The following is a 23486-nucleotide window of genomic DNA, read 5'->3' as shown; positions in this document are numbered from 1 at the left end:
CAGACCAGGGCTCGAACCCGTGTCCCCTGCATTGGCAGGCAGATTCTCAACCACTGCGCCACCAGGGAAGCCCCCCATTCTTAATGGAAGTACTGTTTATATACAGCAAAATGCACAGATCTTAAGTGTGCAACTTGATGAGTTTTGACAAAAATACACCTTCGACACAATCTTGAAGCAGAAGAGAGTGGAGTAACTTGCCTGCAGTGAAACAGCCAGTGTTTAGGCAAAGGAGTCAGGATTAAGAAAAGGAGGATGAAAGTTCCCAACTCCTGCTCCCAATATAATGCTAAGATCATCTTCAAATACCATCTCTAGTTTCCTCAGGAGCACAGGTCTTTAACGGGCTTTCCTTTCCAAGCTCTGGTGGTATATGGAGCTATGATGTGCTCTTTCTCTCTTGATCCCTCATCTCAGTTTTTGCAAATAAATATTTATGGGGGCGAGGAGGTTGTCATATGACACAAGCCTACTGTAAATTGTTTTTAGAGTCTTCTTGGAAATAACTGGGGTTTTTTTTTGTTTTTTTTTTAACATCTTTATTGGAATATAATTGCTTTACAGTGGTGTGTTAGTTTCTGCTTTATAACAAAGTGAATCAGTTATACATACACATGTGTTCCCATATCTCTTCCCTCTTGCATCTCCCTCCCTCCCACCATCCCTATCCCACCCCTCTAGGTCATCACAAGGCACCGAGCTGATCTCTTTGTGCTATGCGGCTGCTTCCCACTAGCTAGCTATTTTATGTTTGGTAGTGTATATATGTCCATGCCACTCTGTCACTTCATCCCAGCTTACCCTTTCCCCTCCCCTAACTGGGTTTTTTAATCAAACACTACATGGTTAGGAAAAGTTTCAAGGAGAAATAAAATGCAAAAGGAAAGGCAATTCCCAGTCAGGAGGAAAGAAAACTATGTGATAGAGCCTTAAACTTGGGGATTCTGCCCTGGGATATTACAGGAGAGCTGTGGAGCTGGATTTATGATCTAAACAGAGGGTTTAACGGGAAGCCTAGCAGCACAAATGCACCCACATTTAGACAGGATATCGAACTGCTGTTTTGTGGCTGTATAATCCTCCTAGGATTTGTAAGTGATCTTTTAGGAAAGTTGAAACTGCAAGGCGGGAAAGCATGTGCCTTTTTAAAAAAGCGTATCATCTATTGTAAATATGAATCTACATTAAGAAAAACACAAGAACATTTTGAAATGTAGTAACAGGATTGCTCTTTTGCCCTTCAGAGGTCCCTTTTCTGTTTGATGGGAAAGCAAGTGACATGGGGGTGGGGAGGGAGTCACAGGCTTTCAGTGTCACACATGCTCCTATTGGCTTTAGAGGAGGTAGGAATTCTTACTAAGAAGTGGCAGCCCTTGCATAAACGGTTTATCCCTTTAACCATGATGTGGGGTAGTTTTTTACCAAAGAATTTTAACACAGCTACCTGTCAGAGGATTCGCCAGATTTGGTGATATGTCCTATGAGTCAGGTTTCAAGGTTTCAAGGAGTTAGAAGTTGCAACAAGATTAACCACAAACTTCTGAAGAACTTTCCATGAAACACATTTTCAAGTAAGAAATGTTGCCTTTGGATTTCCCAACCTAAAAAGGTAGAGCGTAAACACACACTGACCAAAAAGTACCACATTCTGGAGCCTCCCAAAAATTGTGAAATGACACAAGAATGTCTTTCCTCCACCCTTTCCTTCATTTTGGCCTCACAGTTTGTCATGCATGGCGATTTTGTGGTCGGGTGACCGTTCTGTAGAGATGAGATATAGGGAAAGTTTATTTAAGGTTTATTTAAATAATAGAAAGTAATTCACAGGGTTTTTTCCCCCCCTCCTCCTCTAGAACATCTTGATTCATTTTTAAAAAATGAAAAAAAACAAAAAGGAATTACGTAGCATACGTGTTTTGAATGCATTGGGTATGTGTCTTATTTTTAGTGACAGTGTATTGTCATTTATTATTTTATAGGGTTAGAAGTTATCATCTTTTTCACGTAGATAATTTAAATTGCTATGTATGTTGGACTAGAGTCAGGACAACTTGACATGGAAAAGGCATTAGCAGGTGTGTGGTCTATTTGCCAAGCTGAGAACAGCAAGTATGTTAAATACTCTACTCTGTGTTATAAACATGATTGTGTATAAATGGGTTTATCTTACGTTATGAAGTGAAGTACTAAAAGTAGTCCATTGTATTGATAAGTCACTTTCACTCTGGCGCCACCACTTACTGGCTATGTGACCTTAGATAAATTATGTAATCCTCCTAAGCCTCAGTCTCCTCGTCTGCAGAATGGGAATGAAAAGAGTGTCTACCTTGTCGAGTCTTTGTGAGGCTTAAATGAGATAATGCAGGTAGGACTCTGAGTTGCTGCTGTTATTATTGGCATATCACATATTGAGAGGCATACTTCCCAGGCAGTGGATTTACCATGCATTTGCTTCACCTCATTCTTCCTTAAGCTCGGGGCTGTGGACAGTCCTTCACGTGCCTAGGGTCTGGCCACAAAGGGACAGAAGGCAAAATTCAGATCTGTTGGTTGAAACTCAGCTTGGAGGATGACCTGCAGGGGGTTCAGGGAAGCCAGGGAAACAGATGAGGGTTGGCTACAGGTGCTTCGGAGGCTGCCCATGTGCATGTCGAGGTCCCGGGCAGGTGTGGCTCGTAGGACTGATGACACCGTGATCTCACAGCCCCCCGAGAGTGGCTCAGATTCTGTGCACTGTAACCTGAGTGGACCCTTCCCAAGTCTGAGGCGATGTGATGAGTGGGAAGAACACCTGTTGGGAGTCAGGGTTTGGGTTTGATCATCCACTTACCAGTGTTTTCTTATTTTTTTAATTTTATTTATTTATTTTTTTATTTATGGCTGTGCTGGGTTTTCGTTTCTGTGCGAGGGCTTTCTCTAGTTGCGGCAAGTGGGGGCCACTCTTCATCGCGGTGCACGGGCTTCTCATTATCGCGGCCTCTCCCATTGCGGAGCACAGGCTCCAGACGCGCAGGCTCAGTAATTGTGGCTCACGGGCCCAGTTGCTCCGCGGCATGTGGGATCTTCCCAGACCAGGGCTCGAACCCCCATCCCCTGCATTGGCAGGCAGATTCTCAACCACTGCGCCACCAGGGAAGCCCTTACCAGTGTTTTCTGATCACTAACTCTGAGCCTCAGTGTCCTTATCTGCAAAGTCGGAGATCAACCTCAAAAGTTGTCTCCGGGGGATTAGATGCGCTTGTGTCAGCAAATGCCTGTTGTCTTTGAGGGATCTCTGGGGAAGCGTGGCTAGTACATTCTTCTTCAGTGACAGTGTCAGAATGGCTGTCATCAAAAAGACAGCAAATGACAAGTGTCGACGAGGATGTGGAGAAAAGGGAACCCTTGTGCACTGGTGGTGGGAATGTAAATTGGTGCAGTCAGTATAGAAAACAGTATGGAGATTCCTCAAAAAATTAAAAATAAAACTACTGTATAATCCAGCAACTTCACTTCTGGGTATTTAGCTGAAGAAAACAAAGACATTAATTTGAAAAAATATATGCACCCCTATGTTTATTGCAGCATTATTCACCATAGCCAAGAGAAGGAGGCAACCTAGTTGTTTATTGACAGACGAACAGAAAAAGATGATGTGGTATATATGCAATGGAATGTTACTCAGCCACCAAAAGAATGAAATCCTGCCATTTGTGACGACATGGATGGACCTAGAGCGTATTATGCTCAGTGAAATAAGTCAGACAGACAAAGACAAATACCATATGATTTCACTAAAAAACAAAACAAATGAGCAAACAACAAAACAGAAGCTGACTCATAGATTCAGAGAACAAACAGGTGGTTGCCAGGGGGGAGAAGGGTGGGGAGATGAGTGAAATAGGTGAGGAAGACCAAGAGGTACAGACTACCAGTTATAAAATAAATAAGTCATGGGATATAATTTACAGCATAGGGAATATTGTCAATTATATTACAACTTTGTGTGGTGACAGGTGGTAATGAGACTTACCATGGTGATTATTTTGCAATGTATAAAAATGTTGAATCACTATGTTGTACACCTGCAACTAATATAAAATTGTAGGTCAATTATACTTCAATTTTAAAAGATATTAAAAAAGAATAAATGTAAATACAGTCATGCCACCTTGCACTTATGAATCACTTTGCATTTAACAAAGCCCGTTCACATACATCATCATATTTGAGCCTGACCAGAGCCCTGTAAAGTGGTCACCAGCTCCCAAGGCACAGAGAGGTTCAAGACAACACAGCTTCAGAGGTAAACGGGAATTCTTACCAAGAAGTGATAGTCCTGTGTGTAAACCCTTCATCCCTTTAACCGTGAGATTTGGGAGTTTTTTACAGAAGGGTTCTAGCACAACCACATGTCAAGACGAAGACCAGTCTCCTCGCTTAGCTGCAACAGACAATGTTGGATCAAGAGCTAGAAAATCACACACAAAACGCATGCTTGACTTACAACGAGCCGAGGAGAAGGAGCAGACACATAGACCTCATATCTCGCCTTCAAAACCTCAATGAGGCTTTTCGGAAGCTCAGCCTCTGAACCCTCAGTGCTATCTGGTTCCTTCCCCATCTTTCCTCTCTGAGGAAAGTTGAAGATTCAAAGGGCTAGAACCAGACTTGTCTAATAAGCCTCAGCACAGTGTCACACGTTGTCAGGGTGTTCACATTTCAAAGGTCATCTGGTTCTGTTATCTCTCCTTGAATCTTGTCCTAAGATTCTGGCTGTTGCCAGGGAAGTTCCTGACTCCTTTTGTGTATGGTTCTGACACTTAGAAGGCTCATCATTTACTGAGCTTTGGCTGTTCTTCTGGAACTTTCCACCCGCTGGATGGAAAGTTCCCTGTGCTCTACAGTAGGTCCTTGTTGATTATCTATTTTATATACAGTTAGTGTGCATATGTTAATCCCGAACTCCTAATTTACCCCTCTCTGACCACCTTTCCCCTTTGATAACCATAAGTTTGTGTTCGAAGTCTGTGAGTCTGTTTCTGTTTTGTAAATAATTTCATTTGTATCATTTTTTTTAGATTCCACATATAAGGGATATCATACGATGTTTGTCTCTGTCTGGTTTACTTCACTTAGTATGATAATCTCTAGGTCTATTCATGTTGCTGCAAATAGCATTCTCTTAAAGGCAGAGAAAATTTCTGCCACCCACAGGGTTTCAGCTACCGCTGCTGTTTGGACATATGTGACCTTTTCTTTGTTCCTGGTTAGGAGAGTCTTCCTGGCATGGGGCTCTGAGAGTAGGGTGCAGCCTTTTGTCTTTTACGCTCCGTGGTCTGTTAATAATATAAGCTTACATTTCTTGAGCACTCACTGTGTTCATATTCATTGCCTTAGTTAACCCTTGTAGCGATTCTTAGAGGCAAGAGGTGGTATTATCACACATTAAAGGTAAATGAATCTGAGTCCTTGCTCTCATGCTGTCATCTGTCAGGTAAACATCTAAAGAGAGAGCTATCATACACAATAGGCTAAGTGTTGTCCGGCCCAAAGAAGGGAGAGATGGCTTCTGCCCTGGAAGAGCTGGAAATTCTTCTGATAAGAGGGGAAACTGGGCTGGACCTTCAAGAATGAGTAGAATTTGCCAAATGTAAAGAAGCAGTTTCTAGGTGAAGGATTCACGTGGCATGGGCGTGGTGGTATGTCAGCACTTGGCATGTTTGGAGATTGGAAGTCATATGGTGCATTTAGGGCTTCGGGGAGAGTCCACTGTGGCGGGTGTCGGGGGGAGGGGACACGGCAGCAGAGATGGTGACGGGCCCATGAAGCTAGAAATGTAGGTTGGGGTCACAGGGGGCAAAGCAAGATACGTCTTGATGTTGTCTCTTTATTTGAAAATTGTCAAGACTTTTCACAGGTTAGAGTTTACGAGAGAGAGAAAAGGATGGCTGAGAATAAAAGTGAGCTTGCTTTGTACCACGGTGTCTGTGTTGCTAGAAAGGGCAGGCCAAGCTTTTTAATCTTGAATCCCCGTAACCTCAAGAGTAGCCAGTGACTCTCCCAGCCTTAGAGTCTAGTCCAAGCCCAACATCCTCCTAGACACGAGGAAACTGAGTCCTGGAGAGGTTGCTGCTGCCCCATAGTGAGATGTACCAAGAGATCATACCGCCCTGCCCTCTTCAGGCTCACATCTGAAAAGCCCCTCCCATATTGCACATTTTATTTTATTTTTTATTTTTTGCCTTTTAATCTTCTACATTTTTTTGATTAGAGTATAGTTGCTTTACAATGCTGTATTACTTTGTGCTGTATAGCAAAGTGAATCAGTTATACAGATACAAATACCTACTCCTTTTGCAAATCAAAACTACAGTGAGGTATCGCCTCACGCTGGTCAGAATGGCCATCATCAAAAAATCTACAAACAATAAATGCTGGAGAGCGTGTGGAGAAAAGGGAACCCTCCTACACTGTTGGTGGGAATGTAAGTTGGTGCAGCCACTGTGGAGAACATTATGGAGGTTCCTTAAAAAACTAAAAATAGAATTACCATATGACCCAGCAATCCCACTCCTGGGCGTATATCCGGAGATAACCATAATTCAAAAGGATGCATGCACCCCGATGTTCATTGCAGCACTATTTACAATAGCCAGGTCATGGAAGCAACCTAAATGCCCCTCAACAGAGGAATGGATAAAGAAGATGTGGTACATATATACAATGGAATATTACTCAGCCATAAAAAGGAACGAAATTGAGTCATTTGCAGAGATGTAGATGGACCTAAAGCTTGTCATACAGAGTGAAGTAAGTCAGAAAGAGAAAGACCAACATTGTATAGTATCACTTATACGTGGAATCTAGAAAAGTGGTACAGATGAACTTATTTGCAAAGCAGAAATAGATCCATATGGTACATTTTAAATCCCTCCACAGTCCAAATGGCCACCATCCAAGACCTGTTGCCACTTGCACTTTTCACTTCCCTTCATTCACACTAGACTTGTGAGAAAAGCTGGTTTGATTGAAGGCTGGGGAAAAAGGACTGACTCTGTGCTGTGTCTCTATATATTAGACTCGTAAAATGCTTTTAGGATTCTGGGATCCTTCTCTGGGATATTTTATGTTGCTGAACGTGCTGCGAAGTTCGTGTGTCTGTACGTGCACCACCAACCCCCGTCATTCTCCCCATCGGTGTTACCCTTCATGGAAACAAAGCAGCCCCGGAGGCCCACCAAGAGCAAGGCCATGTGTCTGTCCTCTGCAAGATTAGAAGCTGTAGTGGAGGATCCCAGGCACCCACAGAGCCATGGACATGAGCTTAGACTTGTGTATGATTATAGTAGAGCTATGGAGGACACATATTTGCCTCTGAGAGCCCCTCAGCTTCCTTCTTACGATGAACAAGGAGTAATTAATGTATAATCAGTTGGTTTCAAAAAAAAGGAAGCAAAGTGGTCATCTGGCATTTGTAAAAGTCCATCTGTGTTTGGGCTGCACTGATTGCCTGTTCAAGGCAGAATGACTTCTGTGAAGCCATCTTGAGGGAGGAGAGGTCACAGCTGATCCCCTACATCCAGAGGGAAAATTTTAAAAGTGCAGTAAACTTCTGGGCAATTGTGGACTCGCTTTATACACCAAAAAGTGATTTTGTCATTGAGGCTGATGGTCAAAAAACATCTCTGAGTCTTTCTTCTTCTTCTTCTTTTTTTTTTTAATTGCTTTTGTAATTTTTATTTTTGGCTGAGCCACGCGGCTTAGGGGATCTTAGTTCCCCAACCAGGGATCGAACCCATGCCCCCTGCAGTGGAAACCTGGAGTCCTAACCCCTTGACTGCCAGGGAAGTCCCTCTGAGTCTTTCTTATGCCCACTGCTGTGGCTGCCTGTGGTCCAGTCTCCCCCTTACCCACCGTGGAAGAAAGAGATGGCCTGAAGACATCTTAATCTCCCGCTGAAACATGGGGGAATCTGCTCCCTCCTTCTCTCTTGAATCTCTCTTGGCGTCATTCCCAAAGTACCAGTTCCAGGGAAGGTCACTGAATGTCGTGATCCCCAAGGTAGCTGCCTGAACATAAATCACTTCTCCATCTTGGTTCCTTCTAAGCGCCGCCCTTCTGAGGCTGCTGGGCATTTAGAGGAAGATGCTTCTGCCCTTGGCACTAGAATAGCTATTCACAATAACAATGAAAAGCGCTCTCACCAGAGCATCAGAGCCAGTGGAAAAGACAGAGTGTTTATTTTAGCGTTGCTGTATCTCTTCAAGTCAGAATACTACAAAGGTCTCAGAATTGGTCTTCCCAGGCTTCACTTGAGAATGCACAGTCTAAGAGATTGTGCTGCTTGCCCTGTCAGCTGCTTTATATCTTACAGGAAGGGCAGGTCCCGAGCCTGGTGTCAGAGGTTAGCACTAAGAAGTCCCCAGACTCATTTAAATAAAACCATTTGGCTTCTGAACTATGGTTTCCTCAACAGTAGAATGGAGATAACACTACCTACGAGTTACCAGGCTCAGATGAAGTAATGTATGTGAAAGTACATTGTGAGGCATTAAAATCCTAGGAAGATGTCAGGGCTTGTGATTTACACTGGTCCTCATCATATGATTTAGCTGTTTGAGAAAAGAATTAATCTTCTTTTCCTTTGTGATAGTTATCGAGCACTTACTATGTACTAGGAGGCCTTGGAGAGAGAGAAGATGAATGATTCAGCTCCTGTACTTGTGAAACTTACAAAGGCTTCTCTCTCCAGTATAGAGCCAGTGTTCCCAGGGTCGCTCCTACAAGTGTCGGTCCAATGGGTGGCCTGGTCAGGAGGGTCTAAAAAGGAGCTCTCTGATGGGTGAAATAGACGTGCGCAGATCTCTTCCTGGCTCTCAGGGATCTCCAGTCCGGTGCTATAGCCAGGCAGCCACAGGGCTTGCTCCCTGCTAAGGAGAATTCTTGGGGTGTCTAAGAGCCCTTGAAAGGAATTGAGAGGAGTTACCGAGTTTCCCTTGTCAAACCTCCTCTGGCAGCAGCTGTCCTCAGGACCGTGTCTCATGGGTGCTCTGTTGTACAGTGTTCTTCATTGGTAACCTTCCTTCCCTTGCACACACAAAAGCTCAATTAATTTATTCAGATGAGATTATGGAACTGACTATTTTCCCACTTTTCTGACATGGGGAAATCTTTCTGATGTGTTGTCTAGGCTTTAAAAATAGTCTAATGAAACAAATGTAATATGACAAGAAATGGAATATGGTGTGTCAAGGACATAACAGATGCACCCCAACCTGGTGAAAGTTATTCCCCTGATTTTAGGGCATACCTGCAGTATTCCCCGAGTACATGCAGGTAAACCCCACACTGGTGTTGTAGAAAGGTTCCATCTCTCTACCTTAGTTTGCTGCTTTTTTTATTCTGGTTATGCATGTGTGTATATATCACTATGGTGCCCTGGGAGTTCTATTTGCTTTCACCCTAACATATTTAAGAAGTACTGGCTTATTCAAAGAGCTCTTCTTTAAAGGGGACTTAGTAAATGCTTTTTAAGAAGCGTAGGAGAGCCATTGGCTTGTAACTAAATAAAGGCATTTGTCCTGTGCCATCTACACAACCGCCAGTGAGAAAAGAGAGTGGGGAAAGCTTCAGAAAGCACCTGAGTTTTGACCCCTGCCACTAAGGCTCCTGAAGCCTTCAAAAGATAGTAGAGAGAGAGAGAGCTGTAAGACAGAGCTGAAGCTTCCCCAAAGAGGAGAAACTCTTTTTTTTTTTTTCCTTAAGAATACTCCTTCCATTTTCAAAAATGACAGTGCCTTCTTCCTTTGCTGGGGTGTAAAGTAACTTGGGACCAGTTGGACTCACTCTTTGGATGTCCTGGCTGCTACTATTTAGTCAGTTTTCTCTCCCAGTGGCCCTAAGAGCAGAGGAAAATTTGTACATGTTATACACCAAAGTCATGAGATTGAAACTAAAGGGTAGGGCTTGCTCTCAGATAATTAAATAAAAATAAGATACACTCAAACATTTCAAAGTACTTAGCCCGTGGTCTAGTTTTGCTGTGGAGATTGTTACTTTAAAGACTGTTTTTTCTCCTCTCGCAAGTGGTGTCCCGACCTTGAACAGAAAGCAGCTTAGCACCCAAATGAACATGAATTCTTAAAACAAGCATAACACCTGTGGCTCCATTCCAGAACTCGGTCATGCCACAGTTCATCTAGATTCCTATAATTCCTGTATGTTCCCATATCTTAATTGCCCATAGCTGTGTTGCCAGTACAAACAGGATGGAGGAAGAGACCACACCCTTAATGAACACATCTACTAACCCTAAGAAAGCACCATCTTTTGAAACTCTAGTATTCTTTTTAAGGTACTGAGTGACCATCTACTGAAATGCTAATAAAGATATCTGATAACTAAACATTCCTTTCAAGCAATTCTTACTCCCTACCATCTTTCTAGCTGAGGTTCAGGACTGGCATTCAACATAAAGAACATTTCTGATTTTAAGACTCTGTCCTCTGCAATGTTATTTAACAAATGAATGCTCAGGTTCACCAAATCAGACATCAAATCCATCTCAGCATATTTGAAATGAGGAGTCAAATCAAATAAGTACATATTGGATAGGGGTATATTGTAAAATTTGCACACAAAAAAGCCTCAGGGTATAAAACATAAGATAATGACATCTGTAAAACAGGTTGTGTGGAAAAGACCGAAGACTTCTCATTTATTATGCATTCAAAACATAGAAAATATGATACGAGTACAAAGGTAAAAAGAGAGAGAGAATGTGTGTGGTGGGGGCAGTCAGGAGGGAGAGAGAGAATGAGAATGAATGAGAATCATTCACAGTTGGAATGTATTAATAAAAGTATAAGTTCCACAATGAGGAAGGTGATAGTTCTACTCTATTCTGCCTTGAGAATTATGTTCAGATTTAAGGGTCTGATTTTAAAATTGGAGCAAAGAGGATACCATCCATGAAGGTAAAAGGCTCTCACGAAAAATAAGAAAAGGAAATAGGAATGTTTGTTTGCTTAGAAAAGAAAAGAGATGGGGGCAGGGAGACGTGAGATTTGGCTTCACAATTTCTGAGTAGGGTCAAGTGGAAAGGGGGTAAATCATCTTGTGTGGCAGAACCAGACCCAGTGGGCAGACCTTGTAGGTAAGCAGATCTCAGCCCAAGATGGGGAAGAACTCTGTACAGTCGGAGCTGTCAGAGACTGCAGTAGGTCATCTGCCTAAGTTTGAGTTCTCCGTCACTCAAGGAGTTCTGGGAGAGACTGTCTTGTCTTGTCTTGTAGAGAAAACTGCAGTAAGAGGAATTCGATACCAGTAACACTGAGAGAGCACATAATAGGTGCCAGGCAAACCCTTTATGTGTTCTCATTTCTAAGTGCAATGAAGAGTTTCAGAGAGAATGAAGATTAGCTGTATTTGCTTTCCTTTTCAAACTAGATAATCCAGACCATCTCTTCCTCTTCACATTTACTCACTCCCAAGTCATAAATTTAATACATTAGCAATAATAGCCTGTCCCACTTGGTGAAGTTGGTAAATAGCTTGCAATCCTAGCAGGGTGTGCCCTGTTGCTTATTAGTTTAGCTTCAGGGCAGAGCAGGAAAGCAGCACAGTGCCTCAAAGTAATTAGGTGATTGCCTGACAAAGAAGTTAGGCCACAAGCAAGAAGCTTACAGACAACACAGAGACAAGCTCCCGGTACAAGACACGCAATCACCATTATGTGCATCACTGCTGTAAGTTTAGAAAGCTTTTCAGGCTAACAAGGAGCCACTACACCCATTAAGCATGTCAAACAGTCCACACCAATCATCATGGAGCTGCAGGGAACATGCAGTAGTTTCTGGAAAGGGGAATGTTGAAATTTGTCTGTTCTGGGCTAAGAAGGCTCTCTGCAGCAGTGAGCAAGAATTTCCGAGAGGGTACATTTTCATCTTTATTTTGGCAATGTTTGGTGTAAGTCTGGCAAGATTTTACTCGTTTCTCAATCTGTAGAAAGAGATTAAAAATAAAGGGTGCTTCTCATCCATTAAGAGATTAAGGGCGAGATCCTACATTTCCAAGTTTAACTTGTTGTTAGCGGAATCAATGCATATTGCCTTCTTTCTGTTGACCTTGTTGGGAGCCTTTGCTGGGTTCTAGAATAGCTGTGTGGATAACTATGTCATGAGGTCATTGGCCTCTTTAAAGGCCATTAGTGGACCAAAATCATGGCGATTTTGCCCCTGCCCCCTTTTTTTTAACATGTAAAAAAAATTTATTTATTTAATTTATTTATTTTTGGCTGTGTTGGATCTTTGTTGCTGCGTGCGGGCTTTCTCTAGTTGTGGCGAGCAGGGGCTACTCTTCCTTGTGGTGCACGGGCTTCTCATTGTTGTGGCTTCTCTTGTTGTGGAGCACGGGCTCTACGTGCACAGCTTCAGTAGTTGTGGCTCATGGGCTCAGTAGCTGTGGCTCGAAGGCTCAGTAGTTGTGGCTCGTGGGCTGTAGAGCGTAGGCTCAGCAGTTGTGGTGCACGGGCTTAGTTGCTCTGCGGGATGTGGGATCTTCCCAGGCCAGGGCTCAAACCCGTGTCCCCTGCATTGGCAGGAGGATTCTTAACCACTGTGCCACCAGGGAAGTTCCCCCCCAACACCCCCCCCCCAGCTTTTTTTTAGAGAAAAAGAAGCACAGATTGAAGAGAAGTAAGAAAAGAGAGAAAGAAAATGGAACAAAGGAAGGAGAGAAAATAAGGAGAGAGAGAGGAAAAAAATAAATAAACCAAGAGAGTTGTATGTGCTTTAAAGAATGAGACAATGGCAGAGAAGCGTGGCTTCAATCACCTACTCCAACCAAGAGGACAGCCTCCCACTGCGATGTCATTCCAAAGGAATATGTCCCATTCGTGGTCCACCTGCCCGCAAAAGTGGGTCCGGGTGCCCTCTCCATACACAGTCCTGAGCACGATGAGAAACGTAGGAGAATCAAAACAAAATAGGTGTCTCCACATAAGTGGGGTTTTTATGAAGGTGATGGCAACTTTGGAGTAGACACTAGAAACACCGTGTCTGTCATAGTTGAAGAAAACCAACCACTGTGGGCCAGCATCACTGTGAATTTACTTTTTCTTTTTTGGTTTTGTGTAAGAAGGGGCCAAAACGGTCCTGCTGACAGTGTGCACAGTCTCAAATAGCAGCTAGATGAAGGCCAAGTCGCATAAGCTGATGCTGACACAGTGACTCCCAACCGCCAGCAGCATATTAGGTCTGTCCCCTGCTCGGAGACACCCACTTTCCATCACAGATGCTCCAGTGCTGGGTTACATTTAATAGGAGGGATGGCCGAGGAAGAACATCAGAAACCACTGGTGATGGGCTCGCTGTTTATTCCTCAGTCACTTTGTGTTAAATTGCTGTGACTTGAATGTCAGCAGTGTTTGGGATGGGGTAGTGAAATCCAATCTATCTCCCGTGTGCCAAGACAAATTTGAGGAAACCCCCAAACACAATTGTCTTGGTTTCTTGTTGGCTGTGTCCGCGCACATACAAATAGCAGCTCATTTCTTGCCCTCCAATCATGTGGCGGGTTGCCTGTCTTGCTGCTCTCTGGGGAATGTCTAATGAACCCCAAACTACTTCCCTCAAAGCTGGGGATGTCAGGAATGAGGGGCCACTACACCCGTTAAGCACTGTCAAAAGTCCACGCCAATTACTGCAGAGCTGTAGGGAAAGTGCAGTCATTTCTGGAAAGGGGAATGAAGAGTTTGTTCTGTTTGTTTGAGGAGCTTGGGGATGAGAGCCAGTGAATGCTACTGAGGATAGAGGCACCAGGCACATCTTGGGCGGGCGTCCAAAAGGTCCTGGGCAGTCCTAGTATTAGCAAAGTGCCTCTTGGGGGGAACTTCCGCCTGAACAAGCCCCGGATCTCCAAACCAGAGCCATTCTTTTAAGGAGTATCAGTGAAAATACTGGGCCTTGCATTAAAGTTTCTGGAGCTTTACTGCAAGGTCAAACAGATCTCTAGTTATGCAGGAGCTACTTCTTTGTGCCCGTTTTTGCAACAGTGCTCCAGTGAGGGTGTTGGTCTTTCTGCCTGGGGTGGGATTCATGTCTTCGACTCAGGGGACTCTTTTGCACGGAAGGCAGGATATTGTGGTGAAAAGCCAGAGCTTTTGATTGACAGGCCAGCTTCACCTTGCCCTTAGCCAGGAGTTATTTCACTCTCCTTGCTCTTGATTTCTGAATCTGTGAAATGGGGATTAAAAACACCTTCTTAGCAGACATGAAGCATATAAAACTATTAGAAAATGGAAGGGGATTGTGAAGTAAATTCTGAGGCTGCAGTGAGACCAGGCCATTCTTTTTAGGGTGGGGATGGTGGGATAGACATATTTTATTCATCCCTAACCAGTTCATAACACTGAAGGGAAGGGAAGCCTGGGCCAAGTTCATTATGGCTAGACATTGTCTAGGGCAGATGTTATCAAATCTGGATGTAAAACAGAATCACCTGGGATTCACACAGTAGGTCTGGGATAGAGGCAGGTAATAAGCATATTCATAAGCCCCCATGTGACTCTAAAGCAGGTGGTGAGGGACAGTCATCTAGTGTAAAATTTAGGGGAGAAAAAATACTTTTTGGAGGCTCCATCCATGGAGAATATCAAAATGAGAATGATGAAATGGCAGAGCTGCAAGTGAGCTGGGTGGTCATCTAGCTCAACCTGCTACCAGATTCAGGACAGATGGTCGAAGCCTTGCCTCCCTGAAGGCTGAGCTCTGGACATCCTTGGGGTATTTCTTTCAGGCTCCAAATCTACACTTTCTGTCAGAGCTCCTCACGTATTGGTGATGCTGTAAGACCTTTCTTTGGTTTTTGTTCAGAGTCATTTATAAACTGTCCCAGGACACTTAGCTGCTTCTGCCCCTTCTCTTCTAATTAAGTTAGGTGGTAAGAGAGTGTTCTCTCTCGGTGGGACATTCAAGGAAGGCCCAAGAACCATTTAGCATCTTTGTTGCAGGACGGAAAGGGGGATAGGAAGGGAAGTTCTTGAGGGGAAATTTGTGCGAGACCCAGTGCTTGAATGTTCTGTCTGCTCGCTTGTGTGAACTGACAACCTGAGTCAATACATATGAGCTAGGAAATTATTTACTTCCTTATATAGATGAAGAAACAGGCTCAGAAAAGCCCACTGATGTCCCTGTTGCCCCATAGCTAGGACTTTTTGATTTGGGGTTAAAATTCAAATGGCCTTAAAGGTCCCACTGCATTCGGATCCTATAACTGTATGTGACTGTGGAAGGACTAGCTACTTTCTCCCACTGGGCTGCCTCTGAATATGCTGCCAGCCTCAGCTGAAACAGCCACCCCCATGCCCTGCCCGGAGATGTTCAGGTGTGGGTGCCTGATGCCGGCTCTCCTGGGGTCGAGGGGCTGGGGGCTGACCGCCAATCCTGGGGAGGCCTGGAGGTGACGGGAGCATGGCCCAGCACATGAGTGAGGCCCCACGCCCCAGCACGTGCTCTGTTGTCCCATCAGACTTCATGTACGAAGCCTAAATTCAAAGGTGAAATGATTAAGGGTCTCGAGATGGTGACCACAGAGCATCAAACTCCAGTGTGAGGCTTTTCTGAGCTTGGGACCCAGTGCCACCACCCTGGTCACATGTCCATGAAGCCATCCCTGGGCCATGGGGAACCAAAGAACTCTAAGTGAAGATTCCTGACCGCAGGGTGCTAACACAAGGAGAAGATGATTTACAAATGAGCTAATCAATAATTTGGAACAGACGACAAGTCATCCTAGAATGCTTATAAAAGTAGCTTGTGATCCTATGCCATCACAGGTTTAAGCATCCTGTACATGATTACTCTGTAAATCAGTAGCTAGATTTCCTCCTTTTCTTTTTTTCCTCTGTCTGTCCCCCCAAGTGGGATTTAACAGGGATGTGTGGCCAGGGTTGAGGGGAGGGGAATACCACTCACTGGATGGCATTCTGGAATCTCCCATGTGCAAGCTTTTCCACGAGAGGAAGGCACAGGGGACAGAGGGCGGCAGGGGAGGGGAGGAGCAGGGCAAGCCTGGTGGTCTGAAATCCACAGGGCTAGAGGAAGGTGCATCTGATCGGACCGAAAAAAGTGGGTCAGACATCGAGGGGAGAGCGCCAACTAGCGTGAGCCTGGGCAAGTTGGCAAAGGTCAAACACAAGTCCCCGACTACCTGGCAGTGGGGTAGGAAGTGGATCGCAATTCCAGAGGCCTTTAGAGAGATGTCCCATTCCAAAGGGGGAAATGAGTTCTTGGAGAAGGTGGAGAAAAAAAGCTACATCCCTCCAAGGCTAGATGGGTGCATTAGGGCTGCCCAAGCCGTTAACTACCTACCCAGCCACCCCGAGCCCAGGAAACGAGCCTCAGCATCCAGGCTGGGTGTAGAGGGGCCACGTTGAGCTCTTTGCACCAGGCGTCCAGAAACCTTTATGAGGTAAGGGCAGGGTCACAGGCTAGGCCCCAGCACTTTGCTGTGATTTTTTATTTTTTTCCCCCAAATGTAAGGATATTTGGCAAGTCGCTCAAGTTCCTCAGCCAGGCAGGGGACTGGTGACCCGTAGCAGAGGGCAGCCAGGGACAGCTGGGGCTGACCCTTAGAAGTGGTAGTCAGTTCTTTAGTTACCAGTCTTTATCCAATGAGCTCCCACTCTCGGGTGCTGGAGCAGGGGTGTGGGAAAAGCTGCTGTGTCCTGCTGGCCTGGTCCCTTCACTGTGGTCACAAGACCAAAGCGGACGCGCTGGTGGGGAATGTTCAGCTGCCATTTCACCTCCTGTGTTAACTGCTTCGACTTATAAAGCAAGAATCAAAACTGTGGATTTGTATTATCAGGCAGTTGAAACAGCCAAAATGGTTATAATGGCCAGAGGGGAGGAGGGCTGTTTGCCAGGGTATAGGGAGCAGAGCAGAACAACGTACTTAACTATCAAGCGATTCCTGTAAATATTTGCAAACACCCCTTCAAAGCTCGAAAGCCTAGGACAGGATCATTGGATGATTTGCTTAGAAGAAGGAGAAACAAAATTGACCTCCTGGTCCAAAGCGGCCATAAAAAGAAAGTGTGTTTATGGGCAGAGGACCAGAACGGGGAAAAAATTGTTCAAAGTTTAATAAACACAAAAGAGAATAAAAATAAATCTCAAGAGCACTTATTTACAAACTTGATGGAAGGATAAGGTTGGGGTTGGCGGGTGTGAATGATGGGTGTCTGTGGAAGTAACACAGGCCTGAAGGGGGTTCCAATAAGAGGGAGAAAACCAATGAGATGTTTACTCTTGCTAATGACAGGAAATGCACTGAAGCAGCTTTGCACTTTCAGGATGCTCTTTCAAAGCATGTTTGAAGCTTCTGCTGTCTAATGGGGGGGCCATGCGAACTTGAATGCAGCCACTAGGCCTGTGGAAGGTTCTGGCCAAACTAGAGAGTGTGTGAAGCCAGGAGGCCTGGCCCCAGCCCTCCCCAGGCCTCTCTACCTGGGCCCCCAGACTGTTTTCAACTGAGCTGATCAGGATGGGACAAGCCTGTCCAATCACCTGGGCTGGGCACATTCCAGCGGAGAGAAAGGTCAGTTTGTTCCTGCAGCTACCTTTGCAAATTGCTAAGCTAGGGGGCTCCCCAAACCCTTCTGGCTGGGTGAATGTTTGTCTGCCTGAAACTGTCCACCAAGTATTTCACGGTAGTGATGCAGCGGGCCATCCCCGTGTCCGCATGAATACCTTCTTTTCTCTGAAACGTGGGTGCTTTAGATTTGGGGGGTTTTGTTTGCTTGCTTGTTTGTTTTTGTTTCTGAGGCTTCTGAGCTACAAAGCCTCAATTCACACAGTCCTTTGTGAAGCAGTCGTGGAGCAGATCATGGTTTGAAATTCACCACTTCCCCATGAGCTGCTTTCCAGCAGGCACAGGACATGGGAAAGGGATGGGGAAAAGCCTCTACGAGGGAAAAAAGTTCAGAGCTCTTAAGATGAGGAAATGTTGGTGTGTTCCTAGCATTTTTTTTTTTTTTCCAGTGTAATTGTCAGGGCATGGATTTCCCAGGAAATCACAAAAGGTATTTATTTCTATTTTAAGATCACCAGGATGGTTCATTTATTTAATAAGAAGCTAGTATTGCCAATAGCCAGATGCCTGAGTCTTTCAAGACTCCTGTTGATGACCAACTTCGTAAACAGTGGATATTTGGTGAACTCCATGTGTGCAGAACCCTGTCCTAGGTAGATGGGGAAAAAGAAAGACCTGGAAAATATGGTTAGTCCTCAAGATTCTTAAAATTTCATGGGGAAAACAAAATAAGCAAACATAATAATGAAGTAATAAAAACATTTGTAAGAAGCCATAAAAAAATGAATGGTTATGTTGCAATGAAGTGACACAATTGAGGAGGGGGTAGAAAATCATGGAGCCACCAGAGTTGGATGGAACATTCCAGAATAATGAAAGTAAGTTTGCAGGAGATTTTGGAAGAGTATTGTAGAAATATACCTATTCTACCTATACTGTAGGAACGTACCTGTAACAGGTGGCCTGCCCAGTGTAGGTGCTTAATAAATCGGTGTTGTATATGAAGTATGGGGATAGAATTTGGACTTGCTTTGGTTTGGGGGTAACCTCAAGTTGCATATTCAAAGGCAATGACAGGTTACTACAACATAACAGCAAAATTCTAGCAGCCCATGAACTTGAAATTGCTGTGGGCTTTCTGCATCTCTGTATTTTTCATGGCTCAGAACAGAAGGCATTTGGGTTGATTTTTTTTTCTCTTCATTAGCTAGGATTCCCTCCCACCAATGGACATTTATGCCGAATAAAGAATTTTAAGACTGGACTGGTATAGCCAGTATCTGTGTATTTTTATTCAAATGTCCTCACCCTAACTTGTCTAGAGGGTGTATTTGGTCCTATGTGTGTGAAAGACCAAATTATCAAAGCCAAAAAAGATGCAGTCCATGAAGCTGGAGAGAACAGAGTGTTTGAGTGCCAAAATTTCAAGGAAAAAAAATACATGGGCAAACTGCTTGCCATTAGGAGCTCTTTTCCTGGCACAACTGATGAAAGTGTACGCAAGCCCGACGGCTCTCTCCAGGCATCCACTGTCATGAACTTGTTCCAATTTATAACCATCTAGGGTTTTCCACCACTCTGTCAGCTTTCAAAGGAGAGGGTTAACTTTATAGCCTCAAATGGAGTTGGAAGTGGTTTGTTAATCCCTATTAATCGGTTGCTCCTGTAACCAAATGCAGATGTTTATATTTTTTTTTTCTGGTTCAATTGTTAATGATATTAAATTGGCCATTGGAAACAAAATCATTCTGTAGATATTTCCCGTATGGTTTCTTAGACTATCTCATGCTGCATGGTCTTTTGTGAGAGAACAATGGATTTTTATCATTTTGAATGATTGCCCTAACTTTTTACAGATGCCATCCCGCCCACTTTCTACAGACCCTACTTCAGAATTGTCCGATTTGACGTCTCCGCCATGGAGAAGAATGCTTCCAATTTGGTGAAGGCAGAGTTCAGAGTCTTTCGTTTACAGAACCCGAAAGCCAGAGTGCCTGAACAACGGATCGAACTGTATCAGGTAACTTTTGTTTGGGTTGTTTGAATGGACAATCAGTTTGAAGTCTTAGGATAAAGGACTTCCTACAGACTGAGATTTTCTGAACTGAGACACGCCGTTTTCTACACTCATCATCATGACATAGACCCTCATTTATTATTTCTCTCACAGTGACAGTTCATTCCTCACTTGCTCAGGAAGGCAGAACATTTAGAGTGAAGGGGGGAAGCTCTGGGCATGAATGGCTAGAGTGCCCACCCTTGGGAGGTCTCAAGTCCAGAAGTCCACCCCCTACTCTGTAAAGTCAGATGATGTAGGACCAGTCCCATCCCAAGGAGGGAAGTCAGCTACCTTTCTTTTCTCATTCGGTGGCCATCCCTTTCTCCTTTTCTTCCCTCGTCACTTCCTTCCTGTTGTCTCTCTCTCCATCTTTTTCACTCTCTTTTCTTCCTCTCTTTGCTACCTCCTGTCTCTTCACTAACCTCATCCTGCCTCCTTTTCCTCTCTGATTCTACCCGCACTTTCTAGTCCATCCCACACCAGATGCACATCCTCTGTTCACCACTGTCCACCATGATTTCAGGCAGCCCTGACATCTCATCTCCCTAAGTATAGTTGCTAGGCAGCTGCATCAAAAGATGATGATGATGGTGATGATTATGATGATGATGATGATGGTGATGGTGATGATATGATGATGATGATAATGATGATGATGATGATGATATGATGATGATGATGATGGTGGTGATGATGATGATGATGATGATGATGGTGATGATATGATGATGATGATGGTGATGATATGATGATGATGATGATGGTGGTGGTGATGATGATGATGATGATGGTGGTGGTGGTGATGATGATGATGATGTGATGATGATGGTGATGATATGATGATGATGATATGGTGATGATGATGATATGGTGATGATGATGATGATGTGGTGATGGTGATGATGATGATGGTGATGGTGATGATGATGATATGATGATATGATGATGTTGATGATGTGATGATATGATGATGATGATGGTGATTATGATGATGATGATGATGGTGATGATGATGATGATGTTGCTGGTGATGATGATGATGATGATGCTGGTGATGATGATGATATGATGATGATGATGGTGATGGTGATAATGATGATGATGATGATGATGATGGTGATGATACCAAGTTACTGAGATGTGAGAGATGTTCTTAACAGCTTATTACTCGCGTGGGTTATTGGGCAGTAGCATCAGCATTACCTAGGAGCTGGGAGAAATGCAGAATCTCAGGCCCCAGCCCAGACTTACCAAATCAGAATGCACAGAATGTAGATCAGAATCTAGATTTTTATCAAGATCTTTAGGGGATCTGATACCCATGAAAGCACTGCTCTGAAAGCCCTGAGTTGGGCAAGGGAGGTAGATCAGGTCATAGTGAATATGTCATAGTGTCATATGAACAGTGTCTGTAGAGGGCAGAGTTGGAAAGATTTCACCAGGGACTTGACATTTGGGTGGGGCCTCAAGAAGCATCTGTTAAAACAGGACGAGGGATGGTCATTCTTGACAGAAGGAGCCACTTGTACCAAAACAGGGTCTCCTTTGAAGGGGCCTGTTGAGGGTACCAAAGAGATGGTACTCAGTGCCAGGAGGTGAGGAGAGACTAGGGCGGAGTGTTGCCCTCCCGGGAAGATATGTAGAGGGAGACTGAATAAGAACAGACCCAAGAACCCCAATGTTAAGGAGGAGGCATGTGAGACAATATGACTAAAAAGCGTGCTTACTTGAGGGAATGAAAGGAATTGACATCTGCATGTGGAGACCTCTAATTGTCCTGGATTGTAAACATTTGGAAATTTTGGTAATCTGGATAAGACTTTTCTTTGCATTTATTGGGAAAATGGAAAAATTCCCACACAAATAAGCATTGTACATGGAATCTCAGAGAATGAGTTTGAAGTTGTTAAAACAGTTTTCAAGTACCAGTTTACATGTGTGTTCATGAAAAGTAGTTCTTGCTTAGATCCTCAGGGACCTCTCCGTGGAGACCTTAAAATCTTAATGCGCATTCTAAGAGTATCAGACAGGGTCAGCTTTCTGTGTACCAGCCCCTCTGCTAAGCCCTTTATAAGTATTGCCTCCATTTGTATACACAGCTCTCCTGTGAAGTTTGCATGATGAGGTATCTTTTTTTTCCATTTATTGACATATAACAGATGTATAACACTGTATTAGTTCAAGGTGTACAACCTTGAATAAGGTTTTGATATATGTATATATTGCAAAATGATCACCACAACAAGTTTAGTTAACATGTACCACTTCACATAGTCACATTTTTTTCCCTTTGTGTAAGAACTTTTAAGATTTACTCTCTTATTTCAAATATTTAATACACTATTACAAACTATCGTCACCATATTGTACATTACATCCCCAGAACTTATTCATCTTACAAGTGGAAGTTCGTACCTTTAGACCACCTTCACTCATTTCAAATATTCTTTCTACTACTGGATTCTTTCTCCTTTTTACAGAGAAAGATGCTGAGTCACAGAGAAATTAAGTCACTTGGCCAGGGTCACACAGCTAGGAGGAGGCGGGGCTGGGATACAGGTCCAGCTCTGATTCTCAAGCACTCACTCCTCACCACATTTGCTGTTTGTAGCAAATCCTTCCCTACCTCTTTGCCTCAATATCAGCCAGAATAGAAGAAAAATAAGAGAAACTAGGCTGGCCAGAGGGTGGAGTGGTATTAGGAGGGAAAGCAAAGACTGAGTTCTCTGAAAAAGCAGCTTGATCAAAGGTAGCCAGAGATATTGCAAGGTGATTTGAAAAACAAAAACAAAAACATGATTCCCTGTCCTCTTTTTTCTTCTTTTTCAATTAAGTCTCTCGTACATGCCTCTCTGTGCAGATAGATTGTTCTCTCTGGCCCTGTTTCAATTACACGACTTCAGTTAATTGAAGGCAAGGTCTGTTAGGTTTTGTTGCCTGTAACGTAAGCTGCTAAATCACCGTTATTCTTTGGCTCCTGACCTTGCTCCGAGGAGTGGCCTCTGATAGCGGGTTACTGATGGTTTGTCTTCCTCCTAGAGGCCATCTCATCTCTGGGAGGGGATCTGTCCCTGGAGGCTGGTAATTTAGAGGACCTCAGTGAGTCCTCAGTGGATGTGTACCTTCCCAGAGGTTATTGCAGCACTGGCCACCCCATGACACAAGCAGCAGGCTCTGCTCCAATTAAAGCCCCCCAGTTGGAAAAGATACAGCCCCAAACAGAAGCTCATCGTCTGGAGAACGTGACCTCAGGCTTTTTCAGTGACACTGAACACGGGATCCAGGAAGGAGGTAGTTTTAGAGGAAAATAAGGAAGAATAACATCTCCTTATCTATCTGGAGCTCAGCTATGCGGCAATCTAACCTCCTGAAACACAGCCAAAGTCCAGGTAGTAAGTCAGAGAGGTCCCTGAGCACCCTCACAGAAGACACAGCACACACACACACAGCTGACTCACCGGAAAGGCAGCCTTTGGTCCTCTCTGGGACCACAAGAAATTCGAAGCACTGGATTAGAAGGAGTGCTGGGGGAAGACACTCTGACAGGAGGAGATGACCCTTTAGACTTGAGATGTTTGCCTGTGCACCCCAGTGATGCCAGCCCAGAAGATCAAGTCATAGAATGCAGTGCCTGTATGGACAATTTTCCTAAATCTTATCCTGTTTGTAGTTAACCCAATCTTTATCTCTGTGGCACCCTATCTGGATTCTGACATCTGCTTGTGGCCTTTTTATTTGGAGTCCCATTTTTGGCTTGTTCTTCTCCAACTTGCCACTTGCCTTCCATGCATTTGGAAGTCTTTGTGGCCTTCAGTGATAAACTCCCTCTTCAAGTCCCAGGACAGAAATTGAT

General features: G+C 44.1%; 1 protein-coding gene across 2 annotated transcripts in view; it reads left to right on the top strand.

The window, feature by feature from the left end:
• Positions 1-23486, top strand: part of TGFB2 (transforming growth factor beta 2) — an 81601-nt gene that overhangs the window by 32502 nt on the left and 25613 nt on the right. For both annotated transcript variants that reach the window (XM_036874330.1, XM_036874321.1), the window contains one exon: positions 19431-19594. In XM_036874330.1, coding sequence (XP_036730225.1) covers positions 19431-19594 — 164 coding nt within the window. The remainder of the gene's footprint in view (positions 1-19430; positions 19595-23486) is intronic.

The sequence above is a fragment of the Balaenoptera musculus genome, chromosome 1 (assembly GCF_009873245.2).
Source record: "Balaenoptera musculus isolate JJ_BM4_2016_0621 chromosome 1, mBalMus1.pri.v3, whole genome shotgun sequence".
Lineage (NCBI taxonomy): Eukaryota > Metazoa > Chordata > Mammalia > Artiodactyla > Balaenopteridae > Balaenoptera > Balaenoptera musculus.
The sequence above is the reverse complement of the archived record's forward strand: the minus strand, read 5'-3'. Positions and strand labels throughout refer to the sequence as shown.